This window comes from Ambystoma mexicanum, chromosome 7q, assembly GCF_040938575.1.
Source record: "Ambystoma mexicanum isolate Mex_15411 chromosome 7q, UKY_AmexF1_1, whole genome shotgun sequence".
Lineage (NCBI taxonomy): Eukaryota > Metazoa > Chordata > Amphibia > Caudata > Ambystomatidae > Ambystoma > Ambystoma mexicanum.
In genome coordinates this window covers 301350092-301365417 of record NC_090941.1, presented here as the reverse complement: position 1 = coordinate 301365417, position 15326 = coordinate 301350092, and the positions used below count along the sequence as shown (strand labels likewise).

Genomic DNA, 15326 nt, shown 5'->3' with positions numbered 1-15326 from the left:
ACGGTTGCTGTGCGTAATGAGACGACCGTGATCTGGAACGGCCAGAGGACACCGATTCTGCAAACCGCTCTCTCTGTGCCTTCTTCTGCCGATCACTCGACACGCGTGTCGAATCTCGGGTGGGGTTAGTGCGTTTAGATGAAGATGTGTGGGTAGCGCTCTTGCCGCTGGGTGTTGTCCCCATAACTGACCCGCAGGACAGTCCTCTGAGGTCGGGGGCTCGCGCTTGGGTGCCCAACGACACCCCTGTGCCCTCACCGACCGATACAGCGGCGTTGCTGCCATCACTGAAGGAATCCACAGCGTCCATGGCCTCGAGTTGCCTGGCATAGTGAGATCAACATTTGGTCGAGCGGTCCTTAAGGGTCTTGGCTTTGAAGAGCCTACAAGCTCTACAATTGGCCTCGGGGTGGTCCCTTGGAAGACACAGATTACAGGTGTTATGTTTATCTACCCAGGGGAACTTACGTTTGCACTTGGGGCAGAATTTAAAAGGAGTATTCTCCATATGTTAATACCCAGCAGCGGGCAGGTATATGTAGGAAAAAGTGTGTGTGTGTGTGTGTGTGTGTGAGTATATCCACCCCCCGCTCTCCCTACTTGCAGGGCCAAGGCCAAAGGCCTTCCGAGGCCCGGGCCAACGCCAGAGGCTTTCGAAGGCCCAAGTCCGTCGTGTAGTCTCAACGGCTGTTCGTCCTTGTTCTCAAGTACCGGCGTCGGTCTTCGGCGTTCGATGTGGGGTTTGAGAACGGGGATTTTGATAATTTTATGATAAATGGCTAAAAGCCAGGGAACTCCGCAACTATGCTTCCGACAAGTATGGCAGAAAAAACAATCTGAGGCTCCTACACGCGTGAGGGATCATGGGTACAGTGGACGTCACACTAGGGATAGTATTACTGGCACGCCCTAGTTTGACGCCCCTTTTCGAGTTTCGAAAACAAACTAATACTCCGCAGCTTCCACTAGATGTCTGCCTATGCACAGCATCTGATCTAAGCAGATTCCACAAGCCTCAGAAATATATATATTTGGGGAAGGGCATGTACTGGGTCAAATTGGCCATAAGCAGTCAGTGTGGGGAAATAACCAACCATCAGCTACAAGCGGTGTGTCCCTCCTGGCATATGATATGATATATAAGGCATTTGTAACGCACCTATACACAAGTGTTTCAAGGCGCGACGAGGCAAAGGGGGGACAAGGGGAGACAGACAACGATTCTACTAGGCCAGGTGTCATTCCGATCGCGCAAGTGCAAGGGTAGAGGGGAAGGGAAAAGTGCAGTACAGGGTTAAGAATACAAGATAAATAATAGGGGGGGAGCAATCTTACTCCTAGTGTTACTGCAATGTAATTGTTTGTTTCCAGGTGGTGCTGAAGCGCCACCCAATAGCCAAAACTAAAAACATCAGTGAAGCCCTCCACATCAATGATAGCTCTCTATTCCCGTTTTTAAATGTGCAATCCCAGTAATGTTTTAATTTTTCCCCAAATGTCAAACTAACTTTCTCTGTTGTTACTCTACAAAATAGATAGACTGAGGACCACAAATATGTAACGACAACGTTGACAATACCATGCCGTTTTGAGACTCAAATCAAGATGGCATTACTGGAACCTGAGTTGTTAGCACATTTATATAATGACTTTAAAATAAACAGGATGAAAGCAAAAAAGGAAGCAAAACGCATAGAATCTTACCTAGGAGGAGATCTAGAGGGATCATTTCTTTCACAGCATCAAGAATTCCTCTCTGCCGTGCCTCCTGCCCATCGAGTTCCCTAGCGCAAGCTTTGCAGCATCCGCATACTGCGCATCCTGACTCGCCTGAACCACAACCACATACCCTACAGAAGAGAAGAGTGCCGATGTTTCAAGACATGAATAATTGAAATCCAGTGATTACTCAACAAAAGACATCTTCAGTATATTACACTTTAAAATGTTAAAAATATGGTGGAAAAAGCAAGGACAAAGGCAGAATGTAGCGCTATACGTATAATATAATTACACAGAAAAAGTAGACAGCAGCCATGCACACTGAATTATGGATTTTACCTTTATCTTCACCATCACAGCACTCAAGCTGCAATATTGCTGCTCAAATTCCAGTTCAATATGTTAACCAAACACCAACCAGATTTCAAACCGCATGTAAGGGCATGTACACATCATTCGCACATAATTCACCCTCCAAGAGGAACATTTGAGCTCTTAATTTACACCATCTAGAGTAGACCAACCTAAACCCCAGAGCAGATTATTTCTATATGGAGAAGATATATGAAGGTGTTGTACATTTTGTTAATGCAGTATAATAATGGACCTAGCAGATTGAGATGGCTCATCCACAAGAGATGTTTGGGGAAGCTAAGGAAATCAGAATTCTTGGTGTTTTTATCCTGACCTCTCACCAACTGATCTTACCCTTCCAATCTACAAACCTATTTTCTCTCTACCAATCCACTGTGCCTCCACTTATCTTTTTTCTTCTCCATCTCAGCATCTTCCTCCCTTCACCTTTGTGCTTCCACCTTCACTTATTTATGCACCCTGCCTCACTGAAAAACCAAAGACTTCTGCCACTCATACTCCCTATGGCTAAGAATTTTAGAGGGGGACCTTAACAATGTGGGTGGGTTGCTTTTCTTGCTAGTGGTATTGCACGTTTTAAAATACAGAGTCGCAGAGTGTATGTTGTCCAATCAGTGTTTTAGAAAGGGTGTAAATAGGTTAGTGTGTGTTTTGAGGAGTGGTCATTTTCCTTAACTGACACAGAAGTCTAGTCCCATCTGTGAAGAATCTGGCGATGCCCTCACTTCTTTCCCTGAGGAAGCCTTCCCCTATGTGGACAAGGTATGGCAGCCGCTATCTGATCCTGACCCTTGGGGTGGCGGTATGAGGGAGTACCACTTTGGGTGAGGTGAACCTCAGGGAAAGCAGAAGATATCGTTAGAGGAAACCACATACACCCCTTCCCCTTTCCTTTCAGGTAGGTTTCCTCTATTCCACATGCCTCAATGGCATATTTTCACAACTCTTTCCCAAACTCTTAGTAGATCTACTGTGGATACTCCCCAACATCCCGCTAAGAATAGTATATTGACAACTGGTAAGAGGAAGAGGCAACAGGCAGGAATGGTTACTCCCAATGAAGTTCAATATCCACTTCCTCAATGTCATTTCAGAAATGGTCCCCTAGCCACGGGCGAGACAGAACGACACAGCAATGAAGATTACCAAGACCGGGCGACCAACGCAGCAATCTAGTTGTTGGAAAATGTATAATCAGACGGGGAAGTTTAAATGTGCACCAGACGCAGCCGACGGTGAGAACGAGGAGAGGGCTGCAGACGGTGGGCTGCATCGCAACCTGTACCAGCGCTGAGCACCACGCTGAGGGGAAACACGCTGCGGCAGACATGAAGGCAAACGCAAACCTGGAAAAGAGAAGTGCAGGTGCGGGCGGTTCACCGCTCGAGGAAAGAGCAGCGGGAACTGAGCACCATGAAGGGGAACGCAGAGTAAGTGCAGCGCTTAACAAGGCGCATCCAGAGTTAACAAATGGAAGCAGACAGAATAAAAAATGATGAAAAAAAATAGTAAGCGCAGGGAAAACAAGCGAGTTACCCACAGTGCCTACAAACGTATGCCGCTCCGTAGGAGTAACACCGAGACAAGGGAACCTAACCGAGGGGAGGCCTGAAACAACCAGTAATTCCAAAAGAACTCACGTGGGTTACCGGGTTGTTTAACAAAGTATGTTGCTTCACGAGACTGCGGTGAGAGCAACAGGGGGACCATTAAAGTAGGGAAAGGAAATACAAAGCAGACTACGAATGGGCTATTGAACCCTGACCTTAAAGGAGAAAGCAAACTAAAGTTGCAGGTGCTTGGACAAGGGGCAAAGGACCCTTTTGACGAAAAGGAAATCTATAATAAAGAGAACAGTATAAAACAAGGTTTCATGAACCCGCGATGGGCTAATGTTAAAGGGAAAGTGTTTTGTTTAATAAAGTCTTGGCAGGAAAGTACACTATGTGAAGGTGGGGTGCAAGAGAGAGAGAGAGAGAGAGAGAGAGAGAGTTATGATGTAAAGAAGCTCAAGAACAGTCCATGTCCTTGTGAATGTGAACTGTGGTATGAACCGCTATAAATGTGAAAAGACAGCATCTCAAGGAAGACCCCCCATGCCCTTAAGATTATGAACTATTGTAAATGTGTGAGACAAGTCTGGCAAGGAAGATACCAGATAACTTGTGAGTTTGTAACCAGCACTTTAAAAGGTGCAGAATATTAAAGGTGAAGAGAATACCTGGGGAAGGGAGCGGTTTCCCAGAGAACTGTGAATACACCAAGGGCAGAGAGTGATCCTCTTTGATTCTGTGAAACTTGATTATTCTTTATTTAAAAAAATATTCTATTGGTATAAGGAATATGGGGAAGGGAACCACTCCCTGGAACTGTGAATATTGTCCATTGGAAACCTTTTTGTTGGATTTGAACTTTTGTGTTGAATTGGAACATTCAAGGCCTTTGAGAAATCAAGAGACAGTATCCTTTACACCTTTAAATTAGTTTTAGAATGTGAGGGTCAGAATAGGATTAAGGACACAGGACATCATTTTTGTTTGGACATCTTGACAAAGGGCAGACCCATTTGTTTGAGTTGAGGTAGGGGAAAATACCTCTGAGATTAGGGATAGGGAAGCATTTTCCAAATCCCATTTGCTTTAATAAAAGGTATGTAGCCACTAGCATGATTCCTCTGTGTCCACATCTCACTCTTGGCTCCACCTATACATCCCTTTTGTTTCCAAAATGTAAGGGAAAAATATAGTAGTTGATATGTCAGGCTCCCTTCTGGAAAGCAACGTGGAACCCTGTGAAGCATTCCCAACTGCCTTTCATCCCGACACCTTTATTCAGCAGGTTGCAGTTGCTGAGTCTATTGAACAAAGGCCTTTTCAGAATAAATGTATTTGGTGTTCGCCGAGTTCAGAAATATACAGTTTTCCATTATAAGGAGTGGAATAAACTGGTGGGACTAGTTATTTAAATTACTTTAAAACGTGTTGTGGAATTGTTCCATTTAACTCTCAGACTTTCCGGAATGGGTTAAACTGCAGAGTAAAGGAGAACTTGGAGCTTGTCCAGGTCATCAGAGAATATTCTTTTCAAAGAAATAGTGCATGTTGGTAATTATCTGCACGTGTAGCATTAAAAGACAGTGCAGGACGTGAGCTCCTAGCACATGAACTCATTTGTACAGCGGGAACAAGCGCTTCGTCACAAGAACATAGTTTGAAGATATAGCCGTGCTAGAGAAAGACCCTCCCCTTGTGAAGCGTGTGTGAGTCGAGTGCATGTTTGGATGTGTGCAGGAAGCAAATACAAGAGCATTTCAGTGAGGGCAATCTATGCCACCATGCTTTCAGAGGCATTTTGTAATGTCACAGAAGTGCAAAGCATCAACGAGTGTTAGGAAAGATTTAATTGTGGGTAATTTTCCTTCCATGTGGCAACCCCTAAACTTTTTGCTGTTGTTTTTCACCATGATCTAGACTTTGCCAGAGAAGTGCAGCCTTCTACCGCACTCCTCTGGGCTTTCCCTCCATTCTTACGGGGAAACTGACATGCCCTTAAGACAGTCAGTACCGGGAAACGTTGTTTTCCATAGTTCTTTTATCATGTTGCAGCTTTCGCGCAACATGACACAAGAGGGCACTGTAAGCTAAGTTACTGCTCTCTTGGGTCTCTAGTCACTCTACAGGCCCTAGACACTCTCTTTGGATTGTTAACGAACGGTGCAAGTGAATCACGGACGGGACTGGTGGCAGCGATCGTTTCTTTGTGTTTTGAGCTCCTTTTGGCTGTTTAAGCGCGATTCTCGCGCTTAGCCCAAAATGGTGGCCTGGCTCCCAAAATGGCCAGACCACGAGGCTCTTTGTCCTGCCCGCTGACCATCTTGCCCCCTTCACCTTCCCCAGGTCGAGCCGACCCGGGGCCTTCCTTATTTGGACATCTACTTTCCTGCGAAACACAGATGCTTTCGCGGGCTTCTACAGGCCTTGTGTGTGCCTCCAGGATGTGGGCTGGGATGACTGGTCCCAATACACATCCTGGGTGCCAGAGAGTCTAGTGTGTCTTGAATGCCAGGGACCACCGTGGTCCGTGATAGGTCCACGTATGGTGCGAGTGTTTTGTGAGCAGATCTCCCATTGGGTCCTCTCCGTTTTGGCGCGAAGGGAACTCTGGATAAGAGGAGGCTGGAAACACCACTACCATGTCGATCTCCTGAGTTCTCACGAACGACGGATACAGGAGCCAAGTATCCTGCAACTAAGAGGCTGAACCGAGGAATCGCTGGTGACCCGCTGAAGGACTGCTCCTCTGCACTGCTGTCACCCGGTGAAACCATTCCGCCTCTGATCGAACGAGAAGGCCTGTACTGGTACTTCGACCATTTGGAATAGTGGGAACAACTATTCTCGGCATCTTCATCATCTCCTGCACGTAAGCCTTCGGAAGCATCTCTGGGCCATCCAGTGGACTGACCAGCTTACCCAGGAGTCTTGCTCTGTAACCGCCGTCAGGTTGCTGCTGTATTCCGAGTCCTTGACACACTCACACGATTCGTACACTTGGCATTCCCAGGTCTGAAGTGAGAAGTGTACATTGGGCTGAAATACACACAGCGGCTTCGTTGCCCTGCTGTGTTAACAATCTGTGCTGGTTCACTGCGTTTGGGACATCCTCAACTCTAACTTCTGCTGCCGCGGAATCTACTCGACGCTGAGACGTCCCCTACTCGTATCTGAACCTGCCAGAACTGAAACTGACGCGGAGAAGCCTGGGTCTGCCTGCATCGGGGACCGGTGAGTAGCAATGCTAGGAACTGGTCGCCCTCCTGCAGTAGCCCGTAGCTTTTCCTCGCCATGTTAAAAAGCACACCTTTTTCGCACTTGCGCTCTGCTTCTGCCCGCAAGTGGAGGCCGCGCTCGAGTAGCGGAGATCTGTTCGCTCTCCTTTGTTCACCACTCTGAACTGCCTGACTTCCTTGAAGAGACTCCCCTTGGCCCATCGGCACCAGCGTGTGCAGGTACTTTTGAGCACAAGGCTCCACTCTTCGTAGGGCTCGGACTTCCTTCTAGTTAGGTGGCCTCTGAAGGCGAACTGGGTCTAAACGATTACTTGCACTGCCTGTTTTCCTCCCCATCTAGGTGGTCTGCATATTTCGTGCTTCTAACTCTTTAGACCCTTCGGTAATTGTATATATATTGTATTTGATTGTGATTCTTTACTATGGACAATATTACAAAGGCCTTGTAATAAATGTGTCTATATTTTTAATATAACACCTGCTTGGAGTCATTTGTAAGCATCCTTGCTTTGTGTGCTCATTGCAGGCTTTCAGTCACTCTCACCCCTCTTGAGACCTAGTCTTGACCGCCGCGATCGCTACCTTGATTGGTCTGGCTTGTCCAGAGGTTACCCTGTTCCAAGAAACTAGGCTGGCCTTCTGAACCTCTGCCCCTCCAAGACAGAGTTCAGAAATCCATCTTAACAACAAGGCCGTGGCTATTGCCCGAGGAGACCATCTCCATTGTGCTCTTCCATTAGGGAAGTGATATACAGTTATTTATCCAAGGACAGTGCTCTTACTAAAGAATTAAGAGCTAAAAGTAAACAAATCTAGTAAGAATCTCTGGATGAGAAAAGAAGAGTTTGACATAGCCTCTAAGCTCATAGCAGAGGAACCAGATAATATAATTTCTATTGGGGGTGGAGGGGTGATCGCTCAGAGTAGGCTGGGAATTGTTAGAAATGTTATTGATCAGAGGTAGCCATGTCTTGCAGATGTCCAGTTAAGGAAGCCAACTATGTGGTGACAAACAAATCTGGAGCTGGTGGTTATTTTGTCCACTTACGCCTTTCCCATTCAAAAACCTTTCGTGTGTAGCTGAGAATAGAGAGGTTGCAGGCAGAACCTTCTGGAGAGGGTTTGTTGGGTTCAGAAACTCTTGCAGGATCAATGAACTGGCCCGGATATTGGTGCTGGGTCCTGCGGACCGAGCCTTCTTCAGGCTTAATCATCCATCTACCTGTAAATCTACCATTGTCGTGCAAACCTTGTTCACACATTTCCCCTATGGGCTCCTGCGGCAACATTTCTTTGTGGAAAGCTGCTAGCCCAGCCTCTCTTGTACTTTGAGAATCAATAAGAATGACACTGACTTAACCAGATTCTGATGGCCTTATTTGAATGAGGAATCAGTTGGCCAACAATGGGGATCTGATTCTCAGCAGAAGGTCTAAGGTGGCAGTGAGTGTGTATATCTTGGGGGACAATCCCTGTCACAGCCTTAGGAGAGTTGGGGTGGTGCGTGGGACCCTACATGCAACTCCTCAGGGCCAACTTCACTGCACAGGTGGCAGCAGCTGGCCCAGTCAAAATACTTTGCACCAAGGAAGTGAACCGTGTCAGTAGTTCAAAATCAGAATAGTGTCCTTAAACATTATAAACCTCTGGTATGCAGTGCAAATTCACAGGCAAGTGTATTCTGTACTTTGTTATAGTTTAAACTCTATGGATAACGTTTTGAACAGATCAAAGTCTGTAAGCAGCTTGGACATAGCGAAAAGTAAGCTAAGCATTACGGGTGTATTAGGAGGCAACCTTTGTTCGGATGAAGATGATGTGTGGGTAGTGTGTTTGGTGAGACAGCACTACCATCACGTTACAGCCTTCCTGTGGAGTCGTACCTTGCCATTTCTTTTCGGAGTCAGACTTTTTGCTACAAAGCCCGCACACCGGCGCGGAGTGCGGGTAGTGTGCAGGTAGTGTTTGGAGGCAAGAGGTGGACGCGCACCTCCAGAGCAGTGAAAGTAGACCATCCTTGCAATCTACAGGCATCGGAGACAGACGGTAAGAACCAAGCGTGGCATCAATCTCTGGAATACGTGGCGCTTCGGGAATTAAATTGCTGTTCTCTTGTGCAGTAACCATGATCTATGAACTGCGGAGTGGGGGGGGTTTATCGCTGCTCTTCCTCTTATCCCAATCTCTGATACGGAAAAGCTGACAGCGTCTCTTCTTAAACCTCCCCTCCTCACCACCAGAGTTGCCGGCTGTATCAATGCACAACAGCCGGCAACACTCTACGCCCCAACGCAAGGAGGCATATTTGCAGCCTCAAAAGTAAACAGCTATAAGAATCAGTCTAATCATTTACTCCCACCAGCGCAGTCCACTAGCATGGACAAGGCAATCCTGGGCGAACAAAACAGGACACTGCCCAATAGGGTCCAACACATGCAACTAAGTGCTGCAGTGTCATGTAAGGCAAGTGAAACCAATAACCTACCAGAGTCAGATCTGGCCAGTCAGGCCGTGGCAGTGCGGGTAGTAGTCCCCTGCTCTGTCAAGGAGATGGATGGAGTCATCTAGTAACAGGACAGGGTATGCTGACTGATGGGAGTTGCTTTGGTGGAATGAATAGCAATACCTCCTACCAGGAGGTTTCTATGGCAGATACTCCCCCAGATCTGGGGGACCTTCAGGACTGTTCAAGCATTCAGTGCCCAGAATGGACAGAATTCAGGCAAAGACTTATTTTGCCTCGTCTCCTGCCCAGTCTTCCAATCTGCTTCCCCCAAGGAGGCTGTCTGCAGTGCTGAGGAGATTGGGCGGGGGCTTACAGGCCGAGAAAGTAGATCTCTGCACGAAAATTAATCAGGTTCTGTGCTTTCTGGTCTCATTATATGAGGGCCTGCAGTGTGAGACCAAGCGCAACACAGCCCTATGGGAATCTTTGCTCTTTAAATTTGACAAGGTTCGAACGCACGTGACAGCGCAGGAATTTCTTGCTGCCCACAAACCATCAGCATTGGGATGGAGTCAACGGCCCAAGACGATAGTAAATGAAGCAGAACCCACTCTAGAGCAAGTGGTTGAATACATGGACTTGGGCAAAACGGAGAATGAGGGGACACAAGTTCCATCGTCCTAGCAGGAGGTACGGGAGCCGATTGAATTGTGGCCCCTTGCAAGTCAAGGGGGCAAAAAGGGGAACTTGGGAAACTCCTCGGGTTTGTGAAGCGAGGCTTGTTTCCATTCAAGAAGTGTCAGAGGAGCCCTCTATTGAAGAGGTACTGGGTATGGCCCCATCAAACAAGAAGGGGCAATTGAGTGGACGGAGGGTTCCAACGAAAAAAAAAACACAGCTGAAGGGGCCTGTGCAAAACAAAATATATAGCCCAAAAAATAAAAAGGAGGAAAGCGGGAACTAGAACTTTTATCAATTCCTTATTTGCGCAACAGGCGGTTAAAAACAGCCTTATCACAACTGAAACAGGTGAATGGAAGAAGGTGTTGGGGGGGGTGCGGTGGACCTCAGGGGAGAGGTCTTGACCGTCCTCCCACGAAGTGACCAACAAAGGGAGGTGCTGCCTCTGACCCAGACCGACGTAGTGGCACCGATAGCACTTCGTATCAGTGTCGGATCATAGAATGCCTCCAATAGAAACTGCTGACATTGCACCTCCTTTTCCACGCACACCTAGTAGTGATGGGATAGCCGAGTGCTCAGCTGCGACTCTGCAAGCAAGCGAAGAGAGGCCAGACATTGGATTGATCCTTCAGCGCTTTCCTACGGGGCCGACCAACCTTTCCCGGGGTATGGGAGACCATTCATCACGGCCCCAAAAGGAATCATTGTCAGTGCTCTTGGAAAGTGTTATACCAGAAACTCGTGACATGGCCCTGAATCAATTTAAAACTTCTCTCTCTTCTCCAAGGGATCCCAGCTTTGAGAGGCTTTAAATCGAATGATATTGCTAGGATTCTCTTTGTAGACATTTCCAGATTGGATCAGGTAATGGTGTTCTTCCAGTCAAAATTGGTTATTGACACCGTCCTGAAAGAAAGACTTTCCCCAAACATCAACCGTACAGGCAGGCCGGGTGGACTTTCTAAAACGGGGAAGAGTTCACGCCCAGCAATATCCACTGAGACAAGCCTTAGTGAAAGAACAAGTCCGGTCTCTGAAAAGAAAAATAATGGCATCAGAGGAATCCAGAGATTGGTCCTGGCTGGTGGTAGCTCATTTAAGTTTGACTAACATCGGTTGTCCACACACCGTACTGCCTACGCCCAGACTTCAAGCCAATAATGAAAGGTTGATTTCAGTTGCTTGTTTTAAATCTAGAGGCCATGCTCATCTATAGAACCGGGAGCTGGCGTCCCGACTAAAACAATACCTGATGATCAATCTGCAGGGGACATGGCTAAAGAAGGAACCTGCGTTTGATGGCTACACAGTGTTACATCAAGCAGCACAGCAGGGCGTGAATGGACAACCATTTGGGGGTCTTGTTACTCTCATCAAATCCTCTTCAATATGTGAAACTATTTCCTCATGGGACCTTTTCTTTGGAATATTGGTCATACATTAGATTCTACTGCCGAAAAATCCTGATGTTAAAATATCTACTGGCACAGGGGTATTGGCTAGTTGGTGCCTACTTTGAACCTAACGTTGTGTGTGGCGGATTGGCTATATAGGGGATCTAAATTCAGATTTTATGGGGTCCCTTGCACACAGACATACCTGGCAGAGTAAAAAGGGTACAAAAATGAACAATGAGAGCTTGGTTGGACTGTCTCACGATTTTGGATCTTGAACCCCTTAACAGAGCTATTGCTGGAGACATTACAGCCGGTCAAGTGGCACAGCGAGTAGAGCGCTCGCTTTGACATCCGTGCAGAGTCTGTTAACGCAGGTTCGAATCCCGGCGGGCCAAACTCAGCCTTTCATCCTTCCGAGGTCGAAAAATGAGCACCACACACCGTGGGCAATAATAAGCAGCGCTCAGATACCTGAGGGTTTGTAGCGCTATATAAATGCCTAATTATTATTATTATTATTATCCACATGGACGAATGAAAAGAGCTCATCTATAATTGACCGTTTGTGGATGGGAAGGAGATGAAAAGATGTGTGACTTTTGAGGCGATGCCGATGGATATTAGTGATCACTCACTCACTCACTCTTAGTCACTCATTTCTTATTGGAGGATTCGCATTTGGTGAACTCTCTGGCGGAGCAACTGGCCCCAGGTAGATGCATGGTTACATATAACCCGCAAGGGAACAGACTCTTCTGGTTACTGTCCCCAATTAATAGAGCAAATCAGGATCTTGTGGGAAGACTGGCAGATATGTCAAGTAATGAAAAGGAGGCAGTCTTCACGGTTGACAACTTTGAGCCCTTTATCTCGAATATAATGGGGGAGTCATCACAAAGGGAAGAGGTAAAGACTACGTAGGCATTTGAACCCCCATGTTAACGATCTGGATCTGGTTTAAAAAAAGAAGGTAAGTGAGGAAATCTAGAAGTTAGGCAGCATTCTCAGAAATGCGCTAATTCCTCTCTACCTTAGACACCCCCAGCAAACTTTGCTGGATTTTGAGGACTTCAATTTTTAACCTGGAGAGTGTGAGACCCTTTTTTCCCCCCACTTGCTCATGTATTTTTAATGTGATTTGAACACTGTTTCTTTTGGTTGTGGAGTCTGAGAAACTCCATACGCATCATAATTTACATTGTGTCACAAAGCACCTTCAGTGCAGTGGCACAGGGCAGTCTTTCAGATTTCCCCAAGGGATAAATACCTTCTCTTGGATAAACTACTGTTTCCAAGAGCAATGAAGTGAAATTGACTTTACTTTTAACTTTCTAGACCCAGCACACACGATCTTCCAATAGGGTGCTGGAGGGGTTATAGTATCCCCTTTGTCTAGCTTCTCATGTAACAATTTTATGTTACCCTTTCCTCGATGAATGGCTGGTGGCAGTGGTTCAATTTTAACTACCGAGGTGTGCTTTTTTTTTTTCGCGGGCTGCGTTCGCAGCTGCAGTAAAGCACCCAAGGGTGCCATTTTTGTAAAAATGGCCCTGGTCTTCTTTTTTCGCCATTTCTTTGTGGAAAGGTCCTTCTTGAGATTCACTCTGCGCACCAAGCCAGGTTTGGTCCCTTTGTTCATTTTGCCTTTGGCGGGATTCACGATTGAAGCCCGCCTCTGGCTCCAGGATGTCTGGCGGGGGCAGGAAGTGAGGGAGGTGCATGAAACTCCCTGTGCTTAGTCTCCTAGGAGACAGGAATGCACTCTTAGGTGATTGGCTGTCTGGCTGTCTGGCAAGGACCGTCACCCTGCTGTGTGATTGACAGCTAGGCTGGAATGAATAGGAGAAACCTGCATAAAAGGCGAGGCTTTTTGGCTTGGAGGGCAGATCGACCACTGGACGAAGGAATCCGAAGAAGAACTTGGAAGAGACGTCTGCTGCAACTCCTGGACCGTTGGTTTGCCTGCTGAAGCCCTGCTGCTGTGCGAATTCACCTCGACTAGAGAAACCCTGCAAGGGTGACTTATCCCCTTGAGTGGGTGGGACCACTCAACTCCAAAGTAAGCCACCTGGACATCCTCTCGGAGCTGGTTGAAATTCCACTGCACTTGCTGCTGGAACCGAATAGCCAGGGAGAGGAACGCCAGATTGTGTGCATTGCTTTTAAGTTGGCCAAGGGCTCCAGGAAGATCCTCCGGACTCCCTGGAAGCAGGACTGACCGAGCTTGAGACACCCCAACAGAGTACTGGACCCCAGATGAAAGGAAAGCCCATCTCGACAGCCAAGAGTCTGCGGTGTTGCCATTTGCTTAGACGCGAGGAGCTGAAACCGCGAAGTCCCACTGAATAGAAGTTGGTCTTTTTCTGTCACCGACCATCCCGTTGCAGTGCAGGAGTCCTCCAGACGTCCTCCCTCTTGTCCCCACGACAGACCTAGAAACACAGGATCTGCAGAGCTGCACAGGACAAGAAGACAGTCAAAGCCCTTTTCTTCTAACTAAAGGTACTGTAAAGTCTAAGAGAACTTACCTCTTGTTGTGTAACCTCATTTGTTCTCAGTTGAGACTTGTCTGGGTTGTTTCTGTAGAGTTCCCATCAGCTTCTTTACCTCAAAAGCCTAATTAGTTTGTGGCCCTGCTTTGATTTCTTCTTTTCTACAAAGACTTCTAAAACACTGTGCAAGACTTTTACCTACCTGCAAGAAGTACTTACGCTCTCCTAGACTTTTGCCAAATTGACTTTGGCCTGGCCTGGCTCCCTGAATGACTTCTTCCCTTCGACATTGTGTTTAGTCTTCCTTCCAGTAGGGAAAACTTTGCATTGCGGGTTACCAACAGTACTTACTGAGTATTTGTGATCTCTTGTTTTGTTCCAATACATTTTTTCTTTGACATACTCTTAAATCTGGTTCTAAATGCAAACAGTGGTATATTAATGGCCACAGTGTCCTAGTTACTAAAGTCACCTGAGGGTGTAGGAAGTCTGTATGCCATCCCAAAAGGGTACTTACTGATTTGGAAATATTACGAGTGTGTATTTTGGAGTGTATTACTATTATATTGCCCCCCTTCTGAAGAAGGCTTACTCTGACTGTTAAATAAATTAACAATTGTTTAATCAAGAAATTAATAGTTACTCACCGTAGTGACTAACGTACTCTTAGTCCATAGTCCCCTTTCCTCCATACTGTATGGGCATCCCTCGTGAGGGACGCGAGACGGAACCTTTTTCACCAGAAAAATCCTCTTCCCCTTTAAAATGTAGTGGCGTGGCCCTGGGTACATGCGCTCGCCTGACTCCGCACACCGGCGCCACTCCTCAGTCCATATTGATGCGTCAACAATATGCAACATTGCCGAATGACACCAGTATTATTACGGGGGAGGATGGTGGGACGTATGGAGGAAAGGGGACTATGGGCTAAGAGTATGTTAGTCACTACAGTGAGTAACAATTACTCTTACGTCCCATCCCCTTCCCTCCATACTGTATGGGTGATTGTTAGGTTACTATAATTTGTCAAGCGCACGTACGCCCATGGGCATCATGGCTATAAGAGAGACAGTGAGGAGTAAGTCCCAAGGGGCCGGAAAGTGAAGTGGTCGGTAGTCTCCCGCAGGGAGAAAGGCAGGTTGTTCCACATTTTAGTGGCAGCAACCGAAAAAGCACAGCCGCCTTTGCGGGCCAGCCTGAAGCAGGGCACTAACGCCCAAAGAGCCGCTTGGGATCAGAGGGCACGAGTGGGCAGGTAGAGGGGGAATTTGACTTGCAAGAACTCCGCTCCCGTGCCACAAAAAGCTATGCACTATGCACATGGATTTGAACATAATCCGTTGAGCAACAGGGAGCCAGTGCAATTGCCTCAACAGGGGAGTCATATGACCACCAAATAGAGGGCGGATGATAGATCTGGC

At 47.0% G+C, this 15326-nt stretch overlaps 1 protein-coding gene across 12 annotated transcripts in view; it reads right to left on the bottom strand.

Moving 5' to 3' along the window:
- The window catches only part of MYCBP2 (MYC binding protein 2), a 3160061-nt gene that overhangs the window by 2557393 nt on the left and 587342 nt on the right, over positions 1–15326 (bottom strand). For all 12 annotated transcript variants that reach the window (XM_069639721.1, XM_069639717.1, XM_069639718.1 and 9 more), the window contains exon 16: positions 1705–1850. In XM_069639721.1, the coding sequence (XP_069495822.1) occupies positions 1705–1850 (146 nt within the window). The remainder of the gene's footprint in view (positions 1–1704; positions 1851–15326) is intronic.